The following is a 22,169-nucleotide window of genomic DNA, read 5'->3' on the forward strand; positions in this document are numbered from 1 at the left end:
TTTGACCTAAAAATATCAAAATTGAAACTACTGCGGAAAAAAAGACACCTACATCTTGGATGCCCTTCTGGTAAGCTAAAACATACCAAAATTTAATTTCAAAGTGAACTATCCCTTTAATAACCGTTCTGACAAATACAGCAAAGCCATTGATAAATACACAGTGACGTTTTATTACGGGACCAGGTAATCGCGTCACATGTCACAGTAGTGTCCCGATGTTCAGTGGACCAAAACCCTGCCAGTGCCCGTGTTTACGTTACTTAACGCAACATAGAGATAGAAATGAGACGCATTATATAATTATCTAATATCTAAGTACGCAATAAGCTAATCAGTAACAAACACACAGGCTGTTCATGTAGCCTATGTATGGAGAATGAGATCTGAATTATAATAGGCCTACCTTCGTTTGCAATTGAATTTATTCAAAGATTAATAGAAAATGGTGTTTCACATGTGATTTGTCAAAAAGTAATTTCCCAGTTTCCTCAGCTGATTTACCAGAAGAAAATTCCATTCAAGGAACATTAAGCATTTTTGGGGATAATGTAAAACCCGTTCTGTGACATTACACAAGACATTTCTAGCATTGGAGTGGTATAAATTTGTATCAGTGATTGAAGTTTGGATTTGCTGTTCCCAAACATTTCTCTGTGTGTGTGTTTGTATGTGCATAACCATTAAAGGCAGAAATGAAATGACAAATTCACAATCTGCTGCCTTCTCTCAAATAAATTTTCACTATGCATCAAAAATCTCAGTCCTGGCTTTAAAATAGACACCTATGCAGAATTTAGCAATAGATTGCAATATTTGAGACATTTTATATCTATTATTCTATATGTTTTTTGCATTACTTGCTTTTCACGATTCATGATTTTCTTAATAACAATTATAAGACCGTTTTGAGAACTTAAATTACAAATATGTTACTTTCAATCTAACTTATGAGGTCGATGTAAAGGTAAAACATGGTGTCATGTAATTATTAATGTGTTGATTAATAGAAAATGCCCAGATTCACATACAGTAAACACCCCTTTTGCATTCCACAGAAGAAAGTAAGTAATTCAAGTTTGGAACGAGTAAACAATGACAGAATCACGAACAGCTTCACAATGACTGTGCTGTAAGATCATTATATTAATACATGATTAGTCCTGACCTCTCAGCTGAGAAATTGCTGATGTGACGCACTGATTTATAGATCTGGATATGTGCTTCCCTGATTGCATCAGCAGTTTGTTCCATTGAAATGTAACCTAATTGAGTCTGATTTGTCAAGTTCGTTGGGACAGAACTTATTGGGACTATGATGATTAATCTGTTGACAACAAAGGAAATAGGCCTATATATTTTACTTATATTTGTTTTTTTATTCAGAGATCTTGGCCTGGATATGTAATATCTGATTTTGCATACTCGCACAATGTGACCTTGAAGTGATTTATTGGCAGAAGATCCATGAACAATGTGAGTAAGAAGCAGAAATATTATTGATTTAAATTGCCCAAGAGAAACAAGTACATTTTTTCCCCGCAGTTAAATAAGCAATGTTTTCTGACAGAGGAGAGATGAAGGAAGAATTCCACAAAGATCATATATTGATTCAAAAGTAAGATGGTATTGACTCTTAGTAAAGTGATGTCATTATTAGTCTAGTCATCTTACAAATTGCTTGTGGAGCAAACCAGTCAGGAGAGTCGAGGTTTCAGGCTTGACATTTCAGTCACGGCCACCCAGCGAATATAGACTTGATGGATCATTAACCTTTGACCTCAATAAAGTTAGGTGAGATGATTAATTATAGGTTGATCTAAGTCCATTGAGCTGATGTCAGTGAAGCTATGTGCAATTAAACCAGTCTGGATGCACTATAGAATTGATATAGGTATGATACAGAAGGGAGCCTTTTTGAACATACTTCTGCTACAACAATGATGAAGGTATGATACGTGCTACATCACCCTATCAATGTACGTTTCTTGTTTGTGTAAGTTTTCTTGTAAGTTTCTGGGTTTGCTTGACTTTCTTAATCTGTGACTGCAAATATGTTTCATAATTATGTGATTTTCAAAAGTGATTTTATTGTAATGGAGAGTGTGTGATGTAATATACTGTTTTTAAATAGCATGCATCATTATTGAAATCTTATAATGAAATGAAATCAAATTATTTTGTGTATGTGTGTGTGGCTTTTAGTTGGTCTGTCTGTAGTGTTTGAGTGTCTTTATATTGTTGCATCTTTATCTGATCTGGCAGGTTTTTCACTTGCTCAGCATCAACTAGCCAGCTATGTTGTGATGAGTGAACAATGTCTGACATCCATGCCAAGTCATCCATTAAACACACACATGCAATACGTAACATGCACTGCCAGTTCTTAAAATGTTCATTTACCTTGACCACACCCTCCCGCTCCCCTCTTCTGATGGGTCGGTGGAAGATTGTTTGCTAACTGAAGGGACCCCACAGCTCTGCCAGCACCTGTATGTTGGTGAGACAGCTGGCAGATTGTATGTCTGGACAAACAGTCACGGTCAGTCTCACCCGTCCTCCCTGCAGGGCTCATCAAATGAAATCTGATCAAAACACAACACCAGTCCAATAGCAGTCCAGATGGAGATTGTCAGATTTTGATTGTATTGACTTGACAAATATATTTGTCTGTCTGTCTGACAAAGTCTTGTTAGATACATACAGAAAAAAGAAGCCATCACTCCAGTCATACACTCCAGTCCAATGTCACATGATCCTTCGGAATTCTAAAATGCTGATTTGGTGCACAAGAATTCGCTGATTTCGTTGCTGCTGCAGAGCAAGTATGGACTTGCTACTGCTAATAGATGCACAGGCATGCTGCTGTTAGCATGTAAGATATGCTGCTGCTGCTGCTGCTGTGTAAATAGAGTAGATACATAAATCTCATAGCAGGAACTCTGATAGCGCACTGCAGAACTAGCTTACAGCAAACAATGAACCAGACTGTTTACATTTTGAGCAAGCAATCACATTGACTGCAGGATCAGCAGAGGCCAATCAGCTTGTGCCATGCGATGATGATTTGATTGCTTGCAGATTGTATGTAAAGGACCTATAAGCTAAATACTAATAAACAGAGTAACGTTAACATTATTATATGGAATAATCCTTAACTTATCAATGTCTTGATTCGATAAGGCATTCATTCTTCCCACTGAATTGAAAACTTTTACAAAATTAAATAGTTAGTTGGATAGTTCACCCAAAAACCTCCAAAAAAACACCCAACATTCTTTACAATATCTTATTTTGTGTTCAACAGAACAATCTCATACAGGTTTGGAACAACTTGAAGGTGATTAAATGATGACAAAATTTTTCATTTTTGGGTGAACTTTTAAACTTGTGAAATGGCAAAAAATAAAGAGTTTTTACGTGAGATGTTGATAGTGAGTTGACCTATGCTAACAGAGCTAGGTTAATAGTTAGCCTATGTGTGTACAGATAGTCATGATCTGTGTTTCCCTATGTTCCTTTTCAGCTGGAAATATGCACTTGACAAATCTTTGAACCATCTGAACTCAGTAAAAGTAGAATGAATGATTAATCCATTCACTTTTCTGTCACTGTTGGTCAGTCTGCTTTGCGTGGGTATCATGTAGGTCTATCTGTTATATAATTTAACATCTGGTTATGTTACTCATTGACAGGAACTACCTTGGACCCCTGGCACAAAATAAAGAGTCCTGATACTAAGCTTGTTTCATTCAACAAATTATGTAAATGCGTAAATAATAAAAGTCTCAATTTTATGCAATTTAGTGAAAAACAAAAAAGCCTAATTGTGGTTTCTCATATAATGTTCAGATTAGGTTATTTTCTGTATTACAGTAAGTTTTCTATCTTTGGATTCCGCTCAATATCTCTGAGTAAAAATGATGTTTCAGACACTGCTGTAAATGCATCAGCGTATTTAGATTTAGAGTTGCACCTTTCCAACACTGAGTCTGCCAATCCATTTCCAAGCCACAGTATTAGGGCTTTAGAGAATTATAATGGACCTCGAAGCTCTAAGCTATAATGTATACAGTAATCTCACAGCTCAGCAAAGTGCACAAACATGTAAAAATGTTTGCTATTTACCGTAGTCTAAGTCACGCTACCTCGCATAGACTGGTGTGGGTAGACGATGTGTTTTCATAGTGATTATTTTCTCAAGCTAATGTCACTGTAAAAATGCAGCTTTATACAGAACAAAATATTTGTTTAAGTTTCCTTAAGTCAGAACATTCCCTCTTGAAGAGATAGATAGTTTAGATAGTTGTTTTGTGTGTGTGTTTTGAAGAAAAAAGTCAGAGCCAAGATTGGATGGTTGAGTAAATGATGACAGGATTTAAATTTTTAGGTGAACTATCCATTTAAGACCCATAATCTAAGTGATAGTTCTCAACCCATTTTTAGTTACCAGTAGATCTAACATAAAAGACAGTGCATTATAGCCTCTACACTATAGCCTTTTTCACGGTTGTCTGCATTTTGAGTAAATTGCATTTATTTTAGTGTCTGGAAGTAAAGTTTCTCGGGGGACAGGGTCATATAATTTCTTGGAAAGGATTATTTCCTGCTCTCACCATTAATGCAGCCAATGAGACGAGACCTTATAGTTCTTTGAGGGGTTATTCTAGGCTATGTCTTTCTTATCTGTTCTCATAGAACAAGTGCACACTTTTTCCAGGTCCTGTCAGCCTGTGACTACTTGTGACTGAGATCATGCACACCAAGGAAAACTCATGGTAAATTTTAGTTTTATGTCATTGATATATACTACCAAAGATTGAGTAAAGGAACATATTTGCTGAAAACATATTTACATTTTCTGTTTACTTAAAGAGTTGATAAGAGTTGTAATTTGGATTCACAGCTGTTATCTTAGAGTAAGATCCTTTATGCATTTAATCAAATCAGTAAGGCCAATAAAAAATATCAGCCCTGCCAAACACAGCTGAGTCACAATATGAAGACTGTGCAGAATTATCTTCAAATGAGATGCAAATGAAACAGAGCCTTGACAACTGCATGCTGTAAATTTTGCGTTTATGACTCATCAAAACTGCTTTTAGAAACTGTAAATGTGTCCACTGTTTGCATTTTCACTGTGATTGCTACTAAGTTTTTTACCTTTTCTGCTTTAACCACATTACGCCAGCTTTATATTCTCAGCTTTTTTGGCTACCAGCATATTTCCAACTATCAAGAGGGTCTCTGTGGTTTCATTTATATTAGTTAATTTCCTGTGTGCTATGCCATTATATTTCCATAACTGACTCTTCTGAAATCTTGGGATGTAATAAAAAATGATGAAAAATGAATACAGTGAAGTTTGATTGTTCTTACATTATGGTGGAATTTAATGTCAAAGATATATATGGTGTATTGATATCTGATCATGATATGATGTTGATATTGCATAAAAATGTCTTGATGATCTTCGAAAGATTATCATGTTTCTCACTGTAAGCATTGGCTGATAATCAGATGATTGTTTATTTTCACTTTGTATCTTATCAGACACAATTTGAGCAGTTATCAATGTGACCTGTTCTAATGTATCTTTCTTTCTCCCGACTCAGCTGCTGTTCCTTTGAGGACTGCAAACTGACTACAGAATGGCTGCTGAGCAGGACGAGACACAGGCCAAAGATAGCTATCGTGTGCGGCTCTGGACTAGGACTTCTCGCAGACAGTGTCTCAAATAAACAGATCATCCGCTATGAGGACATTCCCAATTTCCCAGTGAGCACAGGTACCGGATTCATGGAAGTGTATCAGAGCTGAATAAATTTCTTTCTTGCTCCTTTCTTTCAAAAGAAACAACCCTCATAGCAATGCTACACAATATAGTTGGCATATGCAGTAATAAAGCAAAGGATGAAGTCGGTGGACGTTCTTATGTTAATTTACATAGTGTGGTCATTTCAGTCAGCATGTTGAGTCTATAAAATGCCACTAGACAGATACAGGAGTTGTTGGAGGGAATCTGAAAACACAGAGGTTTTCATTCTGTCCCTCATTGTATTGTATGGTTAACAAATTATGCCCAGCTCCTGGTAATATGAGCTACAAAATGAATAACTACTGCCTATGAATAAAATATTATGACTGGAGCAAAAATAGCCCCTAATATCTGCCACAGGGAGTTATGATATCTTTGACAGGTTTAAATATTAATATGGTGAGGTGAATAATCTTGGGAAGTGTTCAGATGCATCAAATGATATTTGCACTACCTGTAGCGTGTGTGTGTGTGTGTGTGTGTGTGTGTGTGTGTGTGTGTGTGTGTGTGTGTGTGTGTGTGTATGATGGATGGCTGAAGAATAAGAGCCCTTGTAAATAAGGGAAAGTATAATAAGGGTCTTAGAATCCATTTGTGTTGTCATTCTTTGTCTAATCCACTTCATAATTTAAATTCGCTGCATTTATGGAGACTAACAGAGAAATGACTGACAGTTTGAATAATGAGAATGAACTATGGATGCTCTGTGCTCATTTTTTAAATAATAAATTCTTCACATTGCCCATTGCATCATTCATATAAATCAGCAAGTGTCAAATCAAAATCAAATCAGTCAAAATCAGACAAAATATGGACAAAATAGACAATATACTCGCACATAACTGCTACAGGTAGTAAAAATGTGATTTGAAGCATTTTAAGAAGTGATTATAGTAAACAATTATAATATTAATATGATTATACTTAATTATCATTCATATTGCATTCAAGTGCATATTATTATTATTATTATTATTATTATTATTATTTTGTATTTTTTATTATATATATATATATATATATTAGACAGATTAATATAATAAAAAATATATAAAATAATACATATTTTGAAAGTTATACAGTGTGTGTGTGTGTGTGTGTGTGTGTGTGTGAATATATATATATATATATATATATATATATATATTCAAGAAGTACATATTTTGAAAGTTATACAGTGTGTGTGTGTGTGTGTGTGTGTGTGAATATATATATATTCAAGAAGTACATATTTTGAAAGTTATACAGTGTATATATACATATACACATATAACTTTCAAAATATGTACTTCTTGAATATGTCACTTATTTTTCATTAAAACTAATTTCGATAATTAGTCATTTTTAAGCATTACTAAATTTATCTCAGAACTGTTCTCATTACACCCACTGTTTTGCCAATTTGTGACAATCTGATTTAAAAAAAAAACTCAGGCGGCATGCACTGAAACGTTCATTTGCTCATTCATTTTTACAATGTTGCAGGAAATACATTTCACGGTGAGTGTAATAAGCCCCCTCTCTGAATGAGTTTTTTTCTCAGAGCCATTCATCAATGCTCGTGCAAGAAAAGAGGAATCGGCCCCTGGAAAAACAGAGCTATTATTCCAGCAGAACCTCATTACGCTGCAGGTTTTAGGGCCAAACACATCTCATCGGCCAAAATTCAAGGTTATATTTACATAAGCTTACATTCAATTGGCTCAGTCGGCCTGTTCACATGTCAAAGTAAGTTCCTGAAGCCACAAACAAACTGCAGCCTCCTACTGGCTCATAACGTTAGAAAACAATGTTTGTTCCACCTGTTCGTATAATGATACACAATCAGTCTCACTAATGCCATTCTTGATGATGTCAGCAGTCATCCCTAAGCAGCAGGTATTAACTTTTTTTAGATTGTTGAATGAGCAAAGTGAACATGCAAATGCAAATCAATGAACTTCTAAATACAGCCAAGCCAGCAGGATCTCTTAGATTTGGGGAAAGTCATTAGTCAGTTAACGCCATATAGAAAAGGATTAGATGACATCTGTTATCAATGGCAGCATCTGACCTTTTATTTGCACATTACAGAGAGGTTTTGCATAGATGAAAAACCCTTAGGTAGACATAATATATTAGGGAGAGAGCAAAGAGTAAATTCTTTACAGCAGGAGGTTCTTTACTGGGGAGAGACAGCTTTAGAGCCCAATACACTGCGTTTTTATTATTAAGAAGCTTCATACATCACACTGTGGTAGAGTCATATTTATTTATTTTTCACAGACTAAGGACCAATTTTACTATGCCAAACTTGGCATTAAACAAAAACTACTTACATGATTTACTAAAGACTTGCAGTGAAAAATTAGAGATGGAAATGTGTGGACAGTTGTGTTTGCACCTGACCTTATTTCATATGCATTTGTTGGAGTTTCCCTTTCAGTTTCAAAGTTTATGGGAGGAGATTTAAATAAATCAGTCTATTTGAGCCATTATTTAACACCCAAAAAAAAATTTCTTAACCCATTTTGCACTTGCCATGGCTGCATAATTTACCCTGATTAGTAAATCTGGCCCTAAATGGTTTTGTAGAGTTTGTCGTTCTTAGTTATGTGAAATGCTGCAATTACAATGTGTTTCCCTTATGTGTTTCCCTTTATCCTTTACCTCCAAAAACGTTGCTCTCGTGATATTATCTCCTCAAGTTGGTATATTTGGATATGATCACATTCTTAAATGATGCAAAACAGTGTGTTGAACCGCAATTTGTTATATATATATATATATATATATATATATACAGTATATATATATATATATATATATATATATATATATACTTGTATGTACTTGCAAGTTATGAATAAGCATGTTTTTCACTGATATGTCTGTCTCTTTATGCATAGTTCCTGGTCATGAAGGGTGCCTGGTGTTTGGTCACATCAAAGGCGAGTCCTGTGTCTTCATGCAAGGAAGGTTCCATCTGTACGAGGGTTACTCATTGTGCAAGGTGAGCTCAAATACACAGTTTGATGCCTCTATTGCAGGTGCTACCACAGCCATCTTGTTGTTTATCTTGCCCTTAACTGATTTAACTTCATCTTGCCTTTCGATACGGTTCTTAGCTGTATCCATTTATAATACTTACAAGCACAGTGGTTTCTTTACTTGAAGTAAAAGCTATATCACAAATCCCGTTTTTGTTAACTCTGTGGCATCAATGTCGTGTAAAGTAATGTGATGTGCGTTTCAAGCAGTGGCCTTGGTTCCTTTTAGCATCACCTCAAGGACAAGTAAACTCATTGTAAACAGCTCCTATTTGTTAAAACAGAGAGGAGCTGTTGCCTCCAGTATGGGTCATTAACTTTATCTGTCCCAACCAGGAGATGCATGAATACCGAGGCTGAATGCTGAGAAAGCAGGTGTGGAGGAGAAACAAACTGCTCACTGCTCTTGTCACTCTCGTATCAAAGCAGTTCATTGATAATATTCAGCTTGCTCTCATAGTCCTTTGTGAACAGGAAAACAGTTTTGTTCTTTTAAAAAGGATCTGAATGCATTAGCATGTTGATATTAATCATGAATACATTTTCACATCGGTTAAAAGTCCTTGTTAATTTATAAGTTTTCAAATGTTAATTTACCCCGGAGTTCAACCAAGCAGCATGATTTGTGTGAGCTCTTGGCTTTCTCTCCATCAAAGTCTGCAGGGGAATAAATGATCTGTTGCACATGGGGCCAGAGAGCCACTTTTTACTAATTTACCAAGGAATCTGCAACCTCTTGCCCTGGAGTGGGACTGTCACTGTAATTGCAGCCCTGACAGCATGACACAATGCATTACAATCAGTTGTCATGGCCACCATGCCCTCTACAGCCAGCCAAAAGCTTTTTAGTCTTAATATGAGGCTGGGGCATTAAATCCATCATCCCCCTGTATTATCAAACTCAAGCTTTTCACAGCACTATTATGTATTTAATGTCTTAATGGCTGTGGCGCATAAACACACACTGCATCCCAATTTGCATATCTGTCCTAAATAGGATGCAGAAAAACAATTCGCATGTCAGATCAAATCAGGCAGGTGTTAAAAAAATAGTGAGGCAAATGTCCCTGTTATAGTATTTTATGATGACATTTTCACCCATGACATTACCAGCGCAACATCCTAACATTTGGGCGAAGCATTGGGTACATATTTTTTTCATTTACTGTTTCTATTAAAAAAAATGACAGGGATTGAGCGGAAGAACCTGCCATAGCATTGGGAATCTAATTATGTATTGTAAGGCAGGGCTGCCAACTTTTCAGATTAGCCTGGAGTGAGAATTACGGATGGGGTGGTGAGGGGTGATTCGATTCATAAGCTTGCGATTCGATTCTGTTCTTGATTCAATATTGATTCATTTGGCTAAAATACGAGTAAGAGTGGGGCCTATACATTTTTCTCAAGGAATCAAATCTCTCTCAACTAATGCTGTGAACATACAGGGAAACCGGTCTCCTGTGGCATTATTATTAAAGGCTAAAAATTAACAACTCATTCTTAATATAATGCATTTTTTATATAATCAGGGTTCCCACGGGTCCTTGAAATCCTTGAAAGTTTGTGAATCTGAAAAGAAAAAAAATTCAAGGCCCTGGAAAGTTTTGGAAAATAAACGTACATAGATACAGGTCCTTGAAAGTGCTTGAATTTATTTTGTGCAAGAAGTTTTCTGGAAAAAAAATTCATATATTCCCTCCGGTCCGCTAACGTGTTATTTCGCCAACACTTTGTGGCCTATGAATACTAGCTTGCTTGATTTACGTTAGTTACGCGCATTTACACGTTACGTTAAGTGTTTCCCGGTACTTTGTGTTGTACGTTGCCATGACATTCACGCGCGCACGAAACCACTACGATGGTCCATCAACGTTGTTTGTTGAACACAGCAAATGTGTTCCACATTAAGTCCTTGAATTGAAGGTCCTTGAAAGGTTCTTGAATTTGAAGTTAACCAAGGTGTGGGAACCCTGTATAATATTTTTTAACGATATAAGAGTAAAATAATTTTTTTTTTATATAGTGCATATATTTAGCAAAATGCTCCTCTTTAGAGTTAATTTTTCTAGCTATGTAAAATGGTCATTGATTGGCTTTAAGTGACATATTGTTCACAATAAACTGTTTTATTCACGTCTTTCTGCCATTGAAACACTCATTGAATGACTACATGAGACTAATACATTTTACTAAGCTGTACTGTATCTTTCAGCATACCTTCTGATGCTTATTCATGTTTATTTGGTGCTATAACTAGTAATAAAGAGGAACACAGATACAGTGATCTGTCATGCCACATTTGTTTGAATTTTGTAATAAAATTGATAGAATTTGAAAGCTGAGACTTTGTTTCATATCAAAAGTAACCTGCTCTGTCGGTGCGTTGTCAGTGTCCTCTTTGCTTAGCAATGTTTAGTCTTTATTTTTTTCATCAATTTAGAAGCTCAACCAATCTGGTTATTAAATCTTTTGTCAAACTGTGACAGCTGGTTTTGTACCTTCAGTCCACTGTTCATTTTGCTTTAGCTGACTCATATCTGTGAGTCACTGTGCAAATCGGTGCCAACTCACTGTATCCTAAAATTGGACCCAACTCATTTCCATTACAGTTTATGATGCAAACTTGCTTTCATGTTTGCCCTTGGTAACACAAACAGTTATTATGGCTTCTTTAAGTGATCTCATTGTTGTGGAGAGATGTGCTTTGGAGGGTAATTGGACAGTCAAGATTAGTTAGCCCTTCACTGACCTCTGTTTCTCTGCAGCAAGTAAAGCAGCTTTATGGTGTTCAGATGCATTTAGAGGGCTTGTCTCAACTGTACGCATCTCTAGACTGTACTGGGGGTTTTTCATTCCACTACCCTACTTCTGCGTCATTATTGTGTGGCCTCGTCATATACACTCACCTAAAGGATTATTAGGAACACCTGTTCAATTTCTCATTAATGCAATTATCTAATCAACCAATCACATGGCAGTTGCTTCAATGCATTTAGGGGTGTGGTCCTGGTCAAGACAATCTCCTGAACTCCAAACTGAATGTCAGAATGGGAAAGAAAGGTGATTTAAGCAATTTTGAGCGTGGCATGGTTGTTGGTGCCAGACGGGCCGGTCTGAGTATTTCACAATCTGCTCAGTTACTGGGATTTTCACGCATAACCATTTCTAGGGTTTACAAAGAATGGTGTGAAAAGGGAAAAACATCCAGTATGCGGCAGCAGTCCTGTGGGCGAAAATGCCTTGTTGATGCTAGAGGTCAGAGGAGAATGGGCCGACTGATTCAAGCTGATAGAAGAGCAACTTTGACTGAAATTACCACTCGTTACAACCGAGGTACACTGTAAGAAAAGATACACCATATCTACTCAATAAAAATGAGGCAACAGATTACAAGCAATATTATTAATTAAATTTCACAAGGTTTGGAATTGAGTAAATATTAATTAAATGAGACCCTTAATAGTTATCCATTTAATATGAGTAGATTTGAATAGATTAATTATATAAATTAATTAAAACCTAAACAAAAATATTGAGTTGATTTGAAAAAGATAAACTCCCTAATGTGTAAATAGTACTAATAAAAATTAATTTAATTCTACATATCATAATTGCGTAATTATCATCTACATTAATCTGCACATTGATTCGAATTCAATCAATGCAATGAATTAAATCTAAATACTCATTTCTCAATACCCAGAAAGCACAGAACTCAAATACTCAAATAAGAATTTTATTAACAATTAACTTTTGTGCTTTCAACACACTGTAGCACATCATTGTACACTGCAACCAGTCTCATTTCAAGCCAGAAGTTGGATCTTGCATTTCAAACCAGACATTTGAAAAGGACAGAATGCTGACTTCAACTATTTAAAAAAAAAAGAAGAGCAATAAAGATTTTTAAGAAAAATACTCCATAATGGCATGTGCCAAAGCATAAATTATAAAAGTGCATAAAAGTTCATTTGTACTTTGAACTTACAACAATTGAAATGTCACGAGATTCGTGGGACAAATCAGTGCCAACATACAAACGTAGCACTTTCAAATGTGCAATTCTCAAGCGCTGTAGAAGATGGACATTGTGTAGCACAAAAGTCTGCACTGCAATACGGTCTCATTTCAAGCCTGAAGTTTGCTCTTGAGGGACTGGACTTTGTTTGAAAGCTTTGAATCATCCAGTTTCAAGAAAAGTTTTTGGAACACCTCAAAGGTGTACTTCAGCTGTCTGGGATAATCGACATTCAGCGCGTAGGTCAAGCCAAGGAGGACAGAGCAAGCCCTTGCAATATCTCCAAGTCCTGTGATCACTTTCATGCCCTCTATGACGATCCCAATGTTCTTTGGGCTGTTGCTTGTAGAAGGTCCAGGCTTTGGGGTCACAGTAATGGCCATTATGACCTGTTCAAGTTCCTCCAAGTTCTCAGTGTCCTGCAACAAGAAATTGTTATTGTCTTAGTATAAAACACATTACTAGAAAATTCATTATTGTTTTCATAGCTTATAAATCTATTTTATTAGATTTTATTTTCTCACAGGCCTTGGTGTCAAATTATTCTTTGTTTTGTTTTCTTCTCTATTTTGATGTTTTTGTACAGGGTTCATGCAGGTTACAATAAGTCAAATTTAAGACCTTTTTAAGACATTTTAAGACCATAAAGATGTAAATTTAAGACCTACACGATGCATTACCAAAAAATATTCAGATCAAAGAAATTCTGAAAAAATTATCATTAATTTAATTTACAGATAAAGCAATCACATTAGTAACCTTCCACACCCAACAACGTGCCAAATGGCCAAAACCTTAGGCCCAAAATGAAAATAGGCTAAAACAAAATTTTAAAACGTACTAATACTACACAATGAAATCAAATCACCAAATAACAAATAAAATTAGCATCAAAATGTACTTTTTGCAAATCAGATATGAAACAGTATTCTGTTCCTAAAATGTTTTCAGAAACTTTTAGTGTACGGTTTAGCTGTAAAATGAGAGTTTGTGCCATGTTAAGCGTCCTCCCCTCCTGCTAAAGTTACGTTAGCTAACTAACTTAAGTGCTAGCCGCTATGGACGGACATCACCACACTAAAATTAACAGATTTATGCATGAAAATAAATAAAATTGCGGCTCTAAAACGTAACACTGTTAATAGACTGACTTCACGTGGATTTAGCTAAGTTACCTTCACATTTGCAAGTTGAAACAAACAAAACAGTGAAACAACACAGAGAAGTTACGTTACCTGCCTCGGGAAGACGAGCTCCACACACGGGAAGTAAAGCCAACGGAAGTGAGTCAAGTGCCGTCTGAAATATAAGATGCTCTTCCAGCGATAACCCCAAATATTTCTCTTTATGGAACCTTAAAATTAAACACAATGTACTTATTTACGCAATTTCATAAAAAACATACTGAGGATACGATATTAACACGCAAAGGACCTAGGAACCATAGTGGAAATGCTAACCCACATCCTTCAAAATAAAAGTTTGACTTCGATACATAAGAATTCTTCCAAAATGTATAATGCTGTGTTCATATTATAGCGCAACAAAATCACACTGCTACATTAATATATAGCCTTCCAACAGAAGCCAACTTTGTGTTGCTGCTGAGTCTCTTTTTCTGTGATAACTCATTTTATATTGTAATATACCACTAACGTTACATGCATTCTTCTTACTAGCCCAGTGATAACAAAAGAAGTTTTCTTACCTTAGTCGATCAGTTAAATTTAGCAAGATGAGCAATGTGGAAGAAGACGAATATTCACTGTCTGTAGCCTACTCTCTTCAAATGTCTTGTGGCTAGGTAGCCTGCTGCATTTTTTTTAAAAAAAGGCGCACTTTGACAGGAAGTGCTTTTCAATTAAAATTAGCCTGATTGCATTGATTTGAATTCACTCAATATTCTCTCAATTTGGGATTAGATAAATATAATGCTTAAGTTTTATTTAACTACAATGGGTAGATTTTATTCCAAACATTTTTATTTGAAATTTAATTAAATATTTGCCTCAAAATCAATAACACAATTATATTGAATACATTTTAACCAAAAACATTAATTCAAATCTACATGACCACAGAATCATTTCTTACAGTGTATGCAGCAAAGCATTTGTGAAGCCACAACACGCACAACCTTGAGGCGGATGGGCTACAACAGCAGAAGACCCCACCGGGTACCACTCATCTCCACTACAAATAGGAAAAAGAGGCTACAATTTGCACGAGCTCACCAAAATTGGACAGTTGAAGACTGGAAAAATGTTGCCTGGTCTGATGAGTCTCGATTTCTGTTGAGACATTCAGATGGTAGAGTCAGAATTTGGCGTAAACAGAATGAGAACATGGATCCATCATGCCTTGTTACCACTGTGCAGGCTGGTGGTGGTGGTGTAATGGTGTGGGGGATGTTTTCTTGGCACACTTTAGGCCCCTTAGTGCCAATTGGGCATCGTTTAAATGCCACGGCCTACCTGAGCATTGTTTCTGACCATGTCCATCCCTTTATGACCACCATGTACCCATTCACTGATGGCTACTTCCAGCAGGATAATGCACCATGTCACAAAGCTCGAATCATTTCAAAATGGTTTCTTGAACATGACAATGAGTTCACTGTACTAAAATGGCCCCCACAGTCACCAGATCTCAACCCAATAGAGCATCTTTGGGATGTGGTGGAACGGGAGCTTCATGCCCTGGATGTGCATCCCACAAATCTCCATCAACTGCAAGATGCTATGCTATCAATATGGGCCAAAATTTCTAAAGAATGCTTTCAGCACCTTGTTGAATCAATGCCACGTAGAATTAAGGCAGTTCTGAAGGCGAAAGGGGGTCAAACACAGTATTAGTATGGTGTTCCTAATAATCCTTTAGGTGAGTGTAAGTGTCATTGAGCAGTTTAAGCCATCTGATGTTTCCTAATATTTATGCTTTACGTCAGTTCACTCAACAGTAAACTGAACTGGCGTGATTTTCATTTCTCTCACACCACAGACTCTCGCACTCTTGTTATAAAAGCAATTGACACCATCTTGCATCTCAGTTACTGAGGCAATGACCTCAGAGGATTTCTGTATTAATATTACTGTAATATTGTTGCAGCAGTGTTCGTCTTGTTACTTGGCTGTATTGTTTTGTAAAAACAAAACAAAACAAAATAATATAATAAAATAATTTCAATTCACATCAATGTTTCATGCACGTATTTATTTACATGCAGACTTATTATACATAACAGAAACCAGACGTATAGACATTTTTTAATATTCAAATGATCTAATTTGCATACTACTTCAGTGAATCCGGTGCTAAAAGGACACAGACAGCGCGTGCAAATAGCCTATGACGAGTCAATCATCGAGTGCAATCCATTCTCAGTGAATTCCCTGAAATTGAAATAAATGCCAATTCATGATACAGTGTCAAGATATACAAGATTCTCTTATAGACATATTCCAATTACTCTGTAATAGTGCGCATTAATTAAACTGCGGGTGACGGGTAACCTATAATGCAGCACCTAGACCAGTTCTCTCAGGAGAGTTAAATACTCAAATATGAAGCGATTTGATCTCTGAGAGTTTACGTTCCACAAAGAAGTCATTTTTGATTTAAAGGGTACCAAACTGAGGCGTATTTTCTGGTCCACCTCGGCGACCCGTGTGTGTATATCTGTAATGGCCGTGTTGCTCGCGGAAACCCCCCACGTCGACCCTGGTTCGTCAGCTGGAGAGCAGGCTGACAGACTGTGACATCCCTCTTGAGATGTGCTGTACTGAGCCCGCAAGTTCATTATTCATCTCCTGCTCACACTGACACCTCCCTTAATGGCTCCCTGCTCTACACTCCTATATTTATCCCATTTAGAATTACTAAAGCTTATTTAATACATGCCTAAAACTGTGGTTACTAGGCATTGTGGGGTACCATTGCACATTTAAGCATGTGGATATTGTCATACCCACGTGGTCTTCTGAAATGAAAAGATGCTTTTTTTTTTGTCCAATAGCCTATGAATTTGATCAAATAAATTTAAACTTCATTACATATCAATATATAAAAATATAAATAAATATTAATATTCTATTTGTTTTGCTTTATTTCTGTACTGTCAGTTATTTTCTTATCCAAATTTTGAGAAGACTCACCTGCCACATGATATTTTTATTCCATTAAAAACGTCTGGACCTGAAGGGGCCAACGTATACCCCTGGTTTCACAGACAATGCTTAAGCCTAGTCCTGGACTAAAATGCATTTGAGTTGTTTTAACTGAAAGCAACTTTCACTGACATATTTTAAGAATGCAGTCCATTGTTTTGTCTCAAGAAACATGCCAGTAATGTTTTTTTTTTCTAAGGCACGTTTATAAAAGCTAATTAAATGTCCTAATTGAACTAATAGACCTAATCCTCTGTTAAACCAGGCCTAAGTATCATTCATTTAATCATTTAAAAGTGAAAATAATATGTCAGAGAGATCCTGCTGTAACAGCTTGTGTTTTCTGGGGAATTTTTCCAGGTCACGTTCCCCGTGCGGATCTTCAAGCTGATGGGTGTGGAGACCATTATCGTAACAAACGCATCTGGAGGTCTTTGTCAGGATTTCAAAGTGGGAGACATTATGGTCATTAAGGACCATATTAACTTGCCGGGGTTTGCTGGACAGCACCCACTGTGTGGACCCAATGATGAACGGTATGCAGATAAGGGAGAGAAAAAGGCAGAGTAAAGTGTGAAAGAGTGAGAGTTATTATTTTACAGAATTGTGATGGTGCATGTTCTTTCTTGTCTTCCTCAGATTTGGGATCCGGTTTCCTTGTATGTCTGACGCTTACAGCAAAGACCTGAGGAAATTAGTTTTGGACATCACTACTGAGCTGGGCTACTCCAATTTTGTGCGTGAGGGGGTCTACTGTATGGTTAGTGGACCCAACTTTGAGACCATCGCAGAGGCACGCATGCTGCACATCTTGGGGAGCGACTCTGTTGGTATGGACTATGGACAGTTACAATACACAAGGGGGAAAACTGGCAAAAATGCGTATGAAAAAATTCTGAGCTGCCGCAGGGAAAGTGCACAACTCAAGTTGTCAAAAACATTGGAGCACTTTATATGAAACACACTCATCAAAACAACATGACATTTTTATTTCTTTATTTTTTTATATTTTCATCAGTGATTTTAATACTGATTTTCTGTCAGAAAATCTGTCAATTCTAAACATCTATTAGGTCATATTTTAAAAATAATTTACAATCCTTTCTTAATGTATGGTTTTTCATACTCATAAATTACATTGTGCTGAAAAGTCGGTTATTGCATGACTACAGTACTTTGAGGTAAAGTTAATCAATTAGGTGAAATAAATGGTTAAAAATGAAAATAAATCAAAAAGGGGAAAAAATCCATTCCACTCTTATTAAAACATCCATTAGCATATAGTTGCAATAAGTTATTACTTGATACAATAGATAATAATAGAAATAAATGCACTGACCCACTTTCAGTTTAAGTGGAATGTTCTTGGCCAGAAAAATCTGCAATGTTTAGCAGGGATGTTATTGTAAAATTAAAACTAAAGCTAAAACTAATAATAAATAATTTTCTATAATTGTAATAATAATAATAATAATAATAATAATTGATAATCTTAAACTTAAAATAAAATAAAAAATGTTGTTTTGAAGTACTAAAATGACTAAAACTTATATTGAAATAAATGTATATAGAAATATAAAAAGAACTAATAAAAAATGCTTATTAGTTCTAGAATATTTTATTAGAACTAAACACTACTGAAAATTAACAAAAAATAACTTACTGAAAACCGATAATATAATAGTGAAAGCTAATTCAAAATGAATAAATACTAGTATATAAAGAGGATAATGTAGTTTATAAATAATAAAATTATGCTGCACCAGGTTTCCTCTCTCTGAGGAGTTTGAGTGGTTTAACTTGCTGTTTTCTTTTGTGTGTAGTGCCTCTCCTTTAATCGGTGCTTCAGGAAAATTACAGCTCGTTAATAATGATGTGCCATATTAGCAGACCTGCCGTGCCATATTAACTGATGGAAAGTAGGCCCACCCAAAGGGCCAAAGTAGCCCACTTCAATCAATGTGATTGTTAATCAGTGATATGAATAACTCTCTTGTCCATATGATTGGCATAAACTATACTTACTCCTGGTCCTCTGATGAGTTGAATGATGTCTTAGATAATTGGACTCCGATTACCAAACGGCAGCAGTGTGGGGTATGTGCTAAGTAGGCTCCTCTGGCTAGACCGGTCAACAACTGGTTCCTGTGTGCGTCCTCCCTCCTGTGTATACATCAGGACCCCAATAGTCCTCATTAAGTGTTATGCGAGAGTGAGACCCGTTCTGCTTTATTAATGAATCACCTACTGCGCCACAACAGAAATTGAATTAAGAGTCTCTCTCTCTTTCTATTTTCTTCCTGCTGCCCTCACAGGCATGAGCACAGTTCCTGAGGTGACAGTAGCCAAGCACTGCGGACTGCGGGTCCTTGGCCTATCACTCATCACCAACAAGGTTTCTCTTGACTACAGTCGTGAGGAGAAAGTGAATCATGAGGAGGTGCTGCAGATCAGCAAGATGAGAGCTGAGATGCTCCAGAACATGCTCATGACCTTCATCGCTCGCTCTCACCAAGTGGAGACCCTCAACAACAACAACTGCATCTACTCTAATACCGTCTAGGGTCAATCAAACCAGTTCAATCATGGGCGCAGTGGAAGTCATGTGATTGGATGCAAAAGGCGCTATGTTATGTTTAGCCTTTATCTGGTTGTCTGCTTTTGGAGAGGATGTATTTGATCTCCACATTGTGATTGTTGTCTTGTTGACTTTTCCTGACTTTTCAATATGAAAATGCAAAAAATTGTATATATAGTTGAAATGAATTATTTGACATCTCAATGGGAACATGTTTCAAACCATGTTTATAAGCCAAAAACAACATTCTGTTTCACAAGATACGGTTCTTAATCTACACGTTAAGAAAAGTCTGTCATCAATTACTCATCATAGAGTTGTTCCAATTCCAAACCTATAAATGACCCTTTAATAAAAAGGAATTTTCTGTATTTTTAACAGGTGTCTTACCCATATTTTGAATTACGCATTGCATGGTGTTGTGTTTTAGAGATTTACAGATTTTTGTTCTTACAGTGTAAAAGCAACAAATAGCTCTTGATATATTGTACATGTGATAAGATTGACGAACTTACTTGGAACTACAAACTTAATACACCCAGTGGGATTTATGGACCACTATTTCAAATAATTGTTACACCATTCCTGACATCAAAATGACTCCTGTCAGAGTGACAGTTAAATGGCATAATTTCCATCGAGCATTAAGATCAACACTGAAAGTGTTAAACTGAATATAAAAGCTGACTGTAAGCAGGAAGTCATCTAAAAGTTTTCATAAGTGTTTACAACTTAATTATGTATATAGCATTTTCGTATAACCATTTATTGCATCATTGAGTTTTCTATTATTGTGAGCCTACGGACAAAGATTAATTTGTTTTTCAAAACAATATGAACCAAACTTTAAAAATAAAAATCATACAAAGTGATTCTGCTGATCTATTTTGACAGACGCCTAATGGTAATTAAAAATTAATTTAAATATTAATGACTAAAATGTTCAGATTTGCAGATTGGTTAGTCTTTTGAGAGCATAGTGACCATGTTAACAAACATCCTATACACTGCGTCTCAACATCTGAAGTGTAGATGAGTTGTTTATGTGCAGGTATTTATGTGATAATGTCAGTTACGGTAAAAATACTAGCTTGGGTCAAACTATTTTGAAGAACTCATATAATTTACTTTCATTTTTGCTCTTCTAAGATGCAACTTTCAGGGTCAAAAAGTCATTCTTCTAATTAGCCCCATCTTATAATGAGTATTCTTATCAATAAAATGGATTTTTACTTAATCAGGAGTTTTGAATTGTGTTGATGTTGCGGGCACAACCTTCTTTGATTTTCCTTGAATGTCAAGTGCAGAAACCAAAAGTTCACTGAGACTGAGCCCAAATTCGTATTCCTGTTTTTTTGGAGTCAGCATGAAATATTGCTCCCCTCTTAACAATCTTTGGGTCTTTGAAAGTTCTGCTAGAAAGACGGATCTAAAACTCTTTTCAGACTGTTAAATCTCTCACTAAACATAAGGCTGAACTTCGACCATTTAAGCTCACAGCCTCACACATACATTAGCAAGGACGAAACTGCTTATTGTGGAATAATCAGAGAAATCCAGACCTGCTACTTCTTCCCAAATGTCATCATGGTTAGAAGCTGTTCCAAAATACCCAGGACAAAATGTCTGTGTGGTTGCTGATACACCTGTCACAGATTTATAGCGCAGTAGGCAATTTGCTGCTATCTGAGGGACAAAAAAGTACTTTATTTATGTTAGACGTCCAGGCTAAGACCGACTGTAATCGGACTTCCTAAAAATAGCTGGCAATTCATTTGGCAGCAAAGCTGAATTAGTTTGTGAGAGAGATACAAATTAGTGACAAATAGTAATGCAAGCATTTTTCACGTCACAATGATTTCAATAAAGACATTTATATTTGGAAAAAACAAAGTCAAATTAGCAAGTAAGGAATGTCATTTAAAATAGGCATATGAGTGATCAAGACAAACAAAAATAAAACACAAAATGGTTCCCTTTTCCCACTGGTTGCTCAACAATGATCTGCTTGATGGATAAATTGTTCTTCCGTGAATAACATACCCTGAGGCATCTTTTAGTGAGGAGAGTTTCTACACCAATTATAAAAAGTTGTACGAACAACAAAACTGTGTTGAAAACTATACAGTAAACTATCATTAACACTAAACAAGACAAAGGCATTAGCTAACACAATATTAAAAAGTTACCATAGTTTAAATCACTGTAATATTGAGTTAATAGAAAAACACAAACCTACACATTCTTACCTGTGAAAGGTTATTGCATTTCTTGAGGAATTTAAAAGGCTGCGCAATGCTGTGGCGTCTTGGAGACCATTTTTACCGTTTTCTTATTATCGAGGTGGTGCGGTGTGAAACGGCTTCTTGGACAAGAAACATTTTTGGGCAGGATTTGATTTTGTCCATTGGGAATTGATTGGATTGTTGGATCATAGTTGTTTGCTATTGCTGTAATCTCATGTGATTGACAGGTTGTCCCACCCTCTCTCAGATTCTTTCAGATCTTTCTTTTTTAGCTTAACTGTCATGAAAAGAAGTTTCCAACTCTTATTGCAGGT

The 22,169-nt window shown here is 36.1% G+C and overlaps 1 protein-coding gene across 1 annotated transcript; it reads left to right on the forward strand.

Annotated features, from left to right (window-relative positions):
- Window positions 1–4,523: 4,523 nt before the first annotated feature.
- Window positions 4,524–20,844, forward strand: pnp4b (purine nucleoside phosphorylase 4b). The gene is made up of 6 exons (XM_079894079.1): window positions 4,524–4,778; window positions 5,616–5,788; window positions 8,707–8,810; window positions 17,392–17,567; window positions 17,671–17,861; window positions 19,347–20,844. The coding sequence occupies exons 1-6, from the start codon at window positions 4,756–4,758 to the stop codon at window positions 19,592–19,594; spliced, it is 915 nt and encodes a 304-aa protein (XP_079750205.1). The 5' UTR covers window positions 4,524–4,755; the 3' UTR covers window positions 19,595–20,844.
- The last annotated feature ends 1,325 nt before the right edge of the window (window positions 20,845–22,169 follow it).

This window comes from Squalius cephalus, assembly GCF_949319135.1.
Source record: "Squalius cephalus genome assembly, chromosome: 15".
Taxonomy (NCBI): domain Eukaryota; kingdom Metazoa; phylum Chordata; class Actinopteri; order Cypriniformes; family Leuciscidae; genus Squalius; species Squalius cephalus.